Source organism: Paramisgurnus dabryanus, chromosome 9, assembly GCF_030506205.2.
Source record: "Paramisgurnus dabryanus chromosome 9, PD_genome_1.1, whole genome shotgun sequence".
NCBI lineage: Eukaryota > Metazoa > Chordata > Actinopteri > Cypriniformes > Cobitidae > Paramisgurnus > Paramisgurnus dabryanus.
In genome coordinates, this window is record NC_133345.1 from 19,947,013 (window position 1) to 19,957,604 (window position 10,592).

A 10,592-nucleotide genomic window follows, 5' to 3' on the forward strand; every position below is an offset into this window, starting at 1 on the left:
AATGCCTGACATCTTTTCATTTAGTAAAAGATGTAAATGAAATGATAAATCCAATCTGGTATGATCTGTTGCTAATCTTCAATTATCATAGATTTGGACATTTAAATAAAAAAAATTGATCTAAAACAAGTATTTTTGGTCTTTTTTACTGCTATATGTGTAGTATATGTTCCAAATATCACAGGGTACACGTGCTGTTTTTTGAATAAATGAGTTTGGCAACTGCATAAATAGTTCTCCCACGCTGGCATTATTACCATTGCGTGTCGTCGCCGCAAGATGGCGCACTTCGCTGTTTAAAATTACACGTGATTCCACTCAACGTGCAATTAGATTGAATGGGAAATTAACCACATCGTACGGAGTCCGTATCTGCCTGTATACATATCCGCCATCCACATTAGAGAAGCAAGTGCCTGAAAATAAAACGACAGTTACTTTGGGTTTCGAAATAAGCCGGACAGGCAAACACCTGTCTCAGTCGACCTCGATAAAAGCCACTTCCTCTTTACCCACATCCTCAACCAGAGCGTTTTATTGGTGTAAAGCAGCAGCTGCGCGCCATCAAAGTCACTATTTACATAATTACACCAAAACGGCATCGAGATAACGAAGATTAAGAGTTTGGATGCCTTAAGGTTGCACCGATGCTGTTTTCTAATAACAGCAGAGTTGTTTAATAAGGTCACTGATAAGAAAGAGGGAAGATGATGATGAGGAGGATGTGGGGCGGGCTGACGGACTGGAGGCGTTTCTCGTGCCCTCCTCCTCCAGGGCCAGCAGACAGACAGTATGAACTTGAACACTGACCGACGCACGAGTACAGCGACAGTCTATTCGTACATCACTGCTGGTATATGACACTTTTAAACTGTCAGGTTAGCTCTGGTGTAGTAGTTTAAGAAAATAGTGTCACGCTATGTCCAGGCGTAAACTCGGCAGCAGACCGCAACACCTGAGCGTAATGCAAGGTAAGCTTAATTATTATTTATTTATTTGCACATTTAAACACCAAAAAGCAAGCAATTCTTGCATATCGGAAGATTTAAATGTGTAATAGTAATCAATAATCAACGTGTTATCAGTACAGTAAGTTTTCACGTGGTTTGTGGCTAGTGCGCGTACTTGACATTGGAGTTACAACCCACCCTCATGTTTATATCTTTTTATATTTGTCGTGCGGACGTGTTAAATGTAACTTATCTGCAATATGTTAGTGACAAAATTATTTATATGTCAAAATATATATTTTGATAAGTCATTTGTCGTTACACGTTTCCTTAGACAGTCAGAACGAGTTGAAGCAATAACATTGCACTTCCTTATTGCATCTTTAGATTATCTTTGTTTTTGTTTTTTGTCGTCACTTTTTTCACTTTAGCATCTGTTACATATTTTTGTTTACATATATATTCAGGTTATATAAGTTCTTATTCTCGAAATGTGATAAACAAGTTGTTTTCTTGTGCGTTTTACTATATAAAAACTAATTTAAGTTTATTGATTATTTAATTAATTTATTTAAAAAAAAAGTTTGCGAGAAACATCCTACTGTACTGTACAGTAGTGAAATGTTGTTTTGATTGTGACAGGATATTTTTTTCGCTTTATCTTCTAACTGGGGTCAGCCATGCGTGCCTCACCTGACCACAAGTCTCGAGTCTAGTGTGTGTGTGTGCGCGTAAAACAGCCGCGCCTTTGCGTGTCGGCGCAAACAGCCAGAGCTGTTGAAACAGGAAAGGTGACATTTTTGAGTAACCACCAGTGAAATCCTGCCCTCCCCGGGATTGTCTGTACCTGCAGCGGCATGGACAGCCCAGCCTGGGCAGGTGAATCCAGTCCAGGCTGTATGTGTATGTGTGTGTCCTCGAACCTATGACCATAGTGGTGGCACCAAGGCCAAAGGACAAGTTCCTCTCTTGGGTGCACTAGACTTTCAGTTCAAGTACAGAGAATGTTTTTTACAAGTATGCATTGGTGCTTTTACTTTTTTATCAGTATTAATGTTCCCTGAGAATCAAACTTGCATCCTTTGTGTTGCTGGTGCAGTGCTCCACCAATTGAGCTACATTAGAACCAGTTGTAAAAAAAAAACTAAGGGTTTACTTAATAACCTCAAAAGTTTCTTGCAACTGGGTTCACATTATTTTTGTTACAAACTTCTATTTGGGTCAGCACTGGCCTTTGCTAGATTTACATACAGTACTGCATTGCTCATACGTGCAGCGGTTATGACTGGTGTGAAAGACACCTTGTTCAGATCAGCAGTTTTGTGGTGGGATGAATACAGTGCAAAGTGCCTGATGTATCATTGTGTACTAATGGGCCAATTGCTCAAGTGCAACGGAGCTGCATCTCGCTGCTTCCTGTGCAAAGCAGATGTCGGTGGCAGAGACGCAGGAAGTGGTCAGTGTCTGCTGACCAGACGGAGCATTGCTGATGGTGACAGTTTAACACGGACGAATGCAGAGAACTGAAAGTAGCACATTAAAAAAAAACACACACCGGGGGCTTTCAGAGCTACTTTTTTGGAGTTTTCTCTGACTCTCATTTGCTCTCTTTTATGTTTCATCCACTCATAGACGCTCCAGAGTCCACGATTGTCCCCAGCTCATCCCCATCTCCGGAGCAACCGCCTCTGCACGAAGTTGGAGGGCGTGATCTGTTGACCTGCGGCCAGTGTGGTCAAGCATTCCCGCTTGCCCACATCCTCACCTTCATCCAGCACAAACAGGGCGGATGCGGCAGCGCCAGAGCTCTGCCCCAGGACCACACCCCTCAGTCTCCAGCCAATCGGATGCTCCGGTGTGGCCCGGGAACGCCGGTGGAGGCAGGTTACGTGGAGCTCCGACGGATGACGGACAGGAGATGCAAGGAAGAGCCAGGTGCGAGGGTGGAGGCGAAAAGAGCCGGTGAGTACTAGGTGCTAATTAGTGTCTTTTTTGTAAAACTGTCCCCTCATTTAAACACCTTGTCCCCAGTCCGGCTCATTAGACCGCTGTTGCTGTGGTACTGAGGCCTTGGTGAGTTAGAGACGCCGGGTCTAATTGAGTGGAAGGGATAGGCACTTCTGCTACGCACGCGAACAAACGTACACTTATACCCGCACCCTAGGGGGTGACCGAAACGCACCTGAGCACACCTGAGCATCTCCTTGGCTCTGTCTCTCAGGTGAAGTGGCCAGGTAAACAGCACAGTCAGGCCACCCAACTGCACAACTCCCATAGCTCACAGCAACACGCTGTCCTCAAACCTCTTATTATTTCAACATGTGTCACTTATTGCAGGTGCTGACATGGTGTGCAATGCATTGCTTTGAGCTTCTCACTGCTCTCTTCAAAAAAAGCCAGAGATGACCTTTTCTCTTGTCCACCTACATTCACGAACCTATAGCCTGGTTAAGGACAGTTGTGAAGAATTTTGAAAATGTGCTTTTTTTGACTGTTGAACAGGATGTTGGTAGGTATGTGTGTGAGCGTAATAGTACCTACTTTTCTGTTTTTCAGCCCTAAAGGGAATCATTGGCCTCTGCAGGTGTTTGTGTTTCTGTCTCTTCTATTGAAGCGTGACCTACACTGTTTCTTCAGGCCGGCTGGATTCTTAAAACCAGCAAATATTTGTTTTTTTATCAGAATAGGATGTTTAAAAAGTTCCAACGTGCTTATTGAGCGACGCCCTTTGACGATATCCGTTATGTATATATTTTGCATCCCTGACCAAAAGTATACTCACTTTATTACCCAACACTAGTTATGACTGGTCATTATCAACTGAACGCACACTTGCTCACTCTTTCGATCGTTCCCTCCTGTACACATGTTTGAACTTCCTTCCTTTACAAGCTCAGCTTCCGTTCGTCCGCATCTCTCGCTTTTCTGGGGTTCGGTCCCTCTTGCCTTTTTTAGTGTGTGAAGGTGTGCGTTGCTGATAAAGGTGTTAGGCTAAGTGAGTGCAAACTACACTAATGTGTTACTTCCTTACTGTCAACAATCTTTGGTATTGAAACTAGAAATAGATGCTTGATAAACAATAAGTGAATGGAATGTTATTTTAATTGAAGGCTTGGGGATGCCAGGTCTGCGTGACAGCCAAGTGACAATTGCCGAATTGGACCAGGTCGCAGGTGTCCGTATTATTAGGTGGGCAGTTGGCATAGTTGTTGTGAGTGACTGGACGTTTTAAAATGTTTTTGTATTTGTGGTTTCATTTTGACTCATCCCATAAAAATCTGTTACCCCACAACTCATCAGACCAGAGAATATGTGTGTGTTTGCTTGGGGTAGGTGAGAGAAAGTGACAGAGATGATGATTTTTGAAGAGTCGTGTGGTGTAATGGACTCTTAAATTGGTTTATACAATGTATCAATGCCTCGCTTATTTCGTCCAGCTTTCTCTACTCTTCTTTTCATCTCTCTCTCTCTCTCTCTCTCTCTCTCTCTCTCTCTCTCTCTCTCTCTCTCTCTCTCTCTCTCTCTCTCTCTCTCTCTCTCTCTCTCTCTCTCTCTCTCTCTCTCTCTCTCTCTCTCTCTCTCTCTCTCTCTCTCTCCCCTAGAGAGAGAAGATTTTGCCTGCTGCTTGTTAGCGCTCCCAGCCAATCTGCATTTTTAATTAGCGGTTATTGCTTCTGCTTAATATGCAATTGCTACCCTGGGCCAAATGGGAATCCTTACAAAAAAGAGTGAGAGGAAAAGAGACCGGCTGAGTATTGTGTTTCACTCCAGGACCCTGAGACAAAAGCCCCTCCACCCCTGCTTTGCACCCTCCACCCGAGGGAGAGATTTGGAGGAATAGAGGGTGTTGTTTGGAAGGGGGGCATAGGTGCAGTCACAGGAGTGATGATTTTTCTGTTGTTTTTCATGACCCGTGCAACTATTTCTTTTTGATCTTAAATTAAACATGTTTTTCCGTGTACCTTCACCATGTCATACCCATTTTAACCTCAGTCCCAGAGGCTCCAAGATCTGCTGTTCTGCTTTCTTTTTGTGCTTCTCCAAGAGACAAGAGAATAGGAGAGGCTCCGTTTAATCTTCTCCTTCACCCCCCCTCCCAAAAAAAGCAGAAGGATTTTGATTGGAGGAGACGTTAAAGAGGCTTACAGCACTCTGCTTTGAACCCTTCAGAAGAGAATGAAGAAAAATGAAATAAATTTTCCTGTTTTTGGATCCTCTTTGCAGACAGGCCCCATTTATCAAGGAGGCTGAGTCAGGACTCATTTGCATAAAACCTTCGTTTGCTCGGTTCCGCTAATTAGCAATTTGCAGCTTAATTGGTGAGTGGCTCTCAGAAATGGAGACAAAGCTTACCACCAGGTTTAAAAATACCATCAGAGCTGTTAAAGGAACCCATCTGCACCCATTTGCTTCTGTCTCAGTCCATCTATTTGCAGTCACCTGGTCGTCCTGTGAGCACACCTTTAATCAAATAAGGCTCGACTCAACCGGTGTGCAAGACACGGCTATTACCAACTCATTATTACTCGAATACCTGCAGGGCTTTCTCTGTAAAAATTTATGGCATGCTTTTCTAACGCTTTATTTGCCTAAAAATTAGACAAATGAGGAAACTGGCTTCTCGTGAGAGGTGAAGCTGTGGGAGTTTCAGTGACGTGGGCTGAGAAAAACATCACTATTTTGCCCAATATCAAAAGCAATAAATTAAAATAAAAAAAATCTGATTTTAAGACTATTACATTTAAATTTGAATTGGCAGAAATTATACTGTATATATATTTTTTTTAACCAACAATTGGTTAAAACAGGCCAGTATATGTTAAATTACAATCCAAAGTGAGCATTTATTTTATGCATGTCATATCTTAATATCAACATGGCAACGGATTACTTCTAGTTATGAATCATTTCTCAATGATTAAGAATAAGAGAATGCAGTATATACTGCAGTGCACAGTATGCGGAAAGAAGTAAGCTAGTATTCTGTTCTGTATATAGACTTGGACTGCCCTGCTTTCACATGTACTTTGTGGTCTTACCTGTTCTGTTTGCTGTAAATGATCAAACTCCCTCGCCTGCAGCCTTTTCTTTCTGCTGCCCGTTTCATTTTATTGTTGTCACAATGACGGCCTTATGACACTTTCCGCTCCGAATGTTTTGTCATATAGATTAGCATTTACGATCCTTAGCTACAGGTCTGGACAGCACTGTACGTGTTTATGTATGGCATTTAATGTTTTATATCATGTTTTATTTATCAATACATTATATAGTAGTGTTTAGTATGAACTACTCACCGAAGTTCCTGTAGTTAAAAGTTGCAATAGTTCAACTGGTAGAGCATTGCATTCTGAAAAAACATCGCTTTGGATAAAATAATTTTTAAATGTACAATTATTGTATATGTACTTTTTTGACTATACTAATAGTATTTATGTAACATAAAGTATTTGAGTTACAAACTGACTTGTTTTCTTCCTCTTTCTGTTCTTCTCCAATACAGAGGAACCATCTATTTTCACCTGCCAGGCATGTCAGTGTGTGTTCTCCAATGCATGGGCTCTCCTTCAGCATGCTCAAAACACACATTCTCTCAACATCTACCATGTAGAGGACGACGCCATCGCACAACCATCCAAACCAGCAGCAGCCATGATGGATCCACGTCACCTGGGCGCCACCCTCGCCACAGCATTCCAGCCATCATCCTTACGACCATCCCGACCTCACAAGCCTCACAGCTCCAGCCCGGCACTCCAAGGGCTGAACTTCTCCATGTGTTTGCAACGCCTAGCTGAGGTCAGCTGTGGCACAGGTGGAGTGGTACCATCTCCGTCCCCCTCTCCGCCGGCTGCGTCGCCTTTCCCACACTCTGCTCAATCACCCCACACAGCCTTCTCATGCGAGGTGTGTGGCCAGGGCTTTCAGTCCCTGCGCAGCCTGTCCGCCCACCGTCGCACTCACGCCTGCGATAGGCCGTACCACTGCGGCATTTGCCAGCTCACTTTCGCCCAAAGTGGAGAACTGGCACGACACATGAGGAGCCATCGGCGAGCTGGCGGACAAGAAATGACTGATCCCACCCCTGATGAGGACAGAAAGCTTTCTGGACCGGGAGATAATGATGTTTCCAGTGGAACTGGCACGGAGTCAGGGAAGCACCAAGGAGGTACCACCCTGACCTCCTCTCAGTCCAGGGTTTCGGATCGTAATCTGCTGCGGTATTACCAGCCTCAAAGAGATGCAGATGAAGAAGTTCAAGGCGAACCTCAACAGCCATCTCCATACGGCAGCCCCTCAGAAGGCTCCCTGGAGAGCGGAGATACAGGCGGAAGCGGGGAGAGCGGGATCGCCAGTGGCAACTGCACGCCAAAACGCCCAGAACGAGAAGATCGTCCTCAAGGCGAGTGGGAAAGAGAGGAGGTGGAGGCTGTGGACATGGTCCAGGACTGGCAAAGAGAGAACGAAAGGAGACAGGTCACCAGTGGAGGAGGCAAGAAGAAAAAAGAGGAGGCCTGTGAGTTTTGCGGGAAATGTTTCAGGAACAGCAGCAACCTGACGGTGCACAGACGCAGCCACACCGGCGAGAGGCCGTATCGCTGTGGCCTTTGCAGCTACGCCTGCGCACAGAGCAGTAAGCTGACTCGACACATGAAGACGCATGGCGCACGGGGGACACGCGCCCCCTTTCAGTGCCAGCTGTGTTCTGTTCCCTTCACCGTCTACGCCACGCTGGAAAAACATCTGAAGAAGGTACACGGACTCACCCACGCTAGTGCCGGGGCCTACACCCAGAGCCCACTTGCTGACTACGGCATCAAAATGGAGGAAGACTCCATCAGTGATAAGTCAGGGGCTCCGATCACAACCCTCACAGAACCCGATGCGGACATATCAGAGAAATTTAAAGAGGAGGACTCTGAGATGGGGGTCAGTGCTAATCTCGATGAGCCACCTACCTCAGAGGAAACCGGCAGCACTGCACCGCTGGGTAAAACCACGGTATAAAAATAGCTTTCTGTTCATGACCAAAATTACAAAGTGTGAAGCCCTTTTGCCCACAGCTTTTAAACTGTGTGCATGATCTCGGGGCACATAGTTAATCTGACCAAGTTGTGATAGATTCATCAGTACAAGTGCCTAAAACATTGTTTAAATCTGAGCTAGGCCCATTCATTATTATCAAAACTTCAATCAGCACTTCCTCTTACAACAGGATCCTTAAGGATTCCTACACAGGCTTGTACAACAGGTCAGAGTATGTGGAGATGTTCCCTTAGTCATTTGACTTTTTGCAGGGTTTCAAAAGACAATCATACCGAAATATTAGCAAGACGGTGGCTGTTACCTCTATGTGCTCTATGATTTTGAATTATATAATGCAATTATTAACTGTGTGTTTACACCGTAGAGCCTTAAAGGTTCACGTTTCTAGGACAAATGATATTATCAGTGTGTCTTGCACAAATGACCGCAGACATCGTCATACAGAATTTTGCTATTTTCTCATCAAGCTCATGCAGCTTGTGCTTACTCGACTATATGACAAGGTCATGTTGGTGGTTTGTGTGGTGTATGTTGAACAGGACTGATTGGGTCTGTGGCAATTTGAGCATCTTGCCATTTAGTTAAGAATTCTGTAAATACGTATTTTCGTTTGCGCAGATGTTATTCCACAAACATGTATCACATATGGGTTTTATATAGCACAAAAAACTAATATGAATCGATTTTTGAGCCCGTTTAGACATTTGTTTCACTGCCCAAGCACATACAAATGCTAACGTTCTTTTCATTTTTTTTTTGCCTGGTTTTCAATTGGTTTTGAAGGGCACTGCATGTTTTGTGGTTGCGCAAATGAATGACCTCGGTTCTGATAAAAGATTGGGCGGGGAACCACAGCACTGACCCGGTGAATGGTAAACCCACCAAGAGAGCACTTGCGTGTGTATGCCCGTGTGAATGAGAGACCTGATATATTATAAATCTATACAGGGAATTAATGCTTTGTTACAGTTTTTTATGATTGTTAATATCCGACTCTGGCAGGGAACTGTTATGTTACAGTCTGTTTTGTGTAAAAAAAAAGTTAAATAAATATTCAATAATATCAAAAGGGAATTTTGTATTGACAAATGTGAAAATGGTTGGACATACGGTAGTGTCCATCTCTTCAGGGAGCACTGAATTGTGAACACAAAGCTCTTTGTGACTATGATGTATTTGTTATTTCTGTTGGTTCATATGTAATGTGTTTCTTCTATTATTTTATGTGTAGGCCAAAACTTTGCTGATGTAAACTTAAAATTGTGTTATTTCTACGCCTATTCAGATGCTCATTAAAAGACTGAGGCAAAGTCAGAGGGTGTACTTTTGTGTGTGAGTATGTGTGAACGGTAAAGTCGAAACCTGCCGCTACATGTCTCAGATCTCATCACCAGTATTTACACAGAAGAACCGTTCTTCTTCAGGGCTATTGTTGTCAAATCCTGCTCCGCCGCTTGAGTCATAGTCCGTTAGTTGTATGTTTGGTACAGTCGTCTCTGGGTCATTCATGTTGGTGTGTCTCTTGAAACAACAAGGTAAAGTGAAAAGATGAGATTGTCAGACAAGAATGACTGATTATACATCTGAAGCAGGAGACGAGAAAAACTACTGGGATCCGGAATGAGTGGGAGTAGTATGAGGGACAAAACCTCAACATCCGTATCTCTGCCCCCTTTAATGAGTGGGATGCTCTCATTAACAACCTTTAGCTTATTAACAACCAACCTTTTTAATGAGCTTTCATCCAGGACTGGGGGAGGTTGGATTGAAGGGACCATATGTACCTCTCACCCCATCTCCAATTATCACCAGAGAACGAGAGAAAGATAGCGAAGCGTGGAGGGGGGGTGTCTAATGTGTCATCTACAACATCTACGTAGATCAGCAAAATTCTTTTTCTCCTCGTCCTTCTCAGAGGATGGTGAATTGCAGGTGATCACATGGGAATGGTATCACTCCTCCTCCTCTATCAAAACCTTTTACACCCACCCAAGCCATGCAAACCCGCACGGCACCATTTGGTGGCCGCACGGGCCCAATTACATAATGTAACACGAGCTTCTGTGAGTTGAGATGGCCTCTGGCAGATGAAAACATTCCCAGGTGCCCTTTGTCTCTTATGGGCCGCCTCTCCGCACCTTCTCTCAGACACGTCGCCCCGCTGAGCCGAGACTGGCCGGTGTTTACCTTTGCTGACCAATCACGCTGCTGCTATTTCTGTCTTTGCCTCCACTCACCGTATGGAGGGCGTGGTAACAGGTAACTGACCGCATTAGCCTGCAGGTGTATGTGGACTTTGAGATATGTGTGTGTTTTTCAGTTACAACACATGCCAGAGGACATTTCTTAAGAGTTAAGTGCATGTCGTGTCCACTGGGTGAAGTGTCAAAGGCAGAGGGAGGGTAACTAAACGTCCAACTTTTATAGTTGTATGACGGCAAGTGAATCTCAAATGCTTTAGTATAAATATAATAGTTAACGAAAGAAGGCAAGGGTAAGAAGCATAACCAGATTAGTGGGAACCCAAGTGTTGGTGGTGGATGTTAAATCCAATGAGAGCACAATAAAAGCAGCCAGATGATTGGCTGTTAGAAA

At 44.0% G+C, this 10,592-nt stretch overlaps 1 protein-coding gene across 1 annotated transcript; it reads left to right on the forward strand.

Moving 5' to 3' along the window:
* The first annotated feature begins 583 nt into the window (after positions 1–583).
* Positions 584–10,592, forward strand: znf296 (zinc finger protein 296). The gene is made up of 3 exons (XM_065283040.2): positions 584–971; positions 2,583–2,912; positions 6,454–10,592. Exons 1-3 carry the CDS (start codon positions 920–922, stop codon positions 7,956–7,958), a joined length of 1,887 nt encoding a protein of 628 aa, XP_065139112.1. The 5' UTR covers positions 584–919; the 3' UTR covers positions 7,959–10,592.

Coding starts and splice junctions, on each gene's coding strand:
- znf296 (XM_065283040.2), top strand. CDS start 920: ATGTCCAGGCGTAAACTCGGCAGCAGACCGCAACACCTGAGCGTAATG. Junction 972..2,582: donor ACACCTGAGCGTAATGCAAG/GTAAGCTTAATT, acceptor ATCCACTCATAG/ACGCTCCAGAGTCCACGATT. Junction 2,913..6,453: donor GGTGGAGGCGAAAAGAGCCG/GTGAGTACTAGG, acceptor TCTCCAATACAG/AGGAACCATCTATTTTCACC.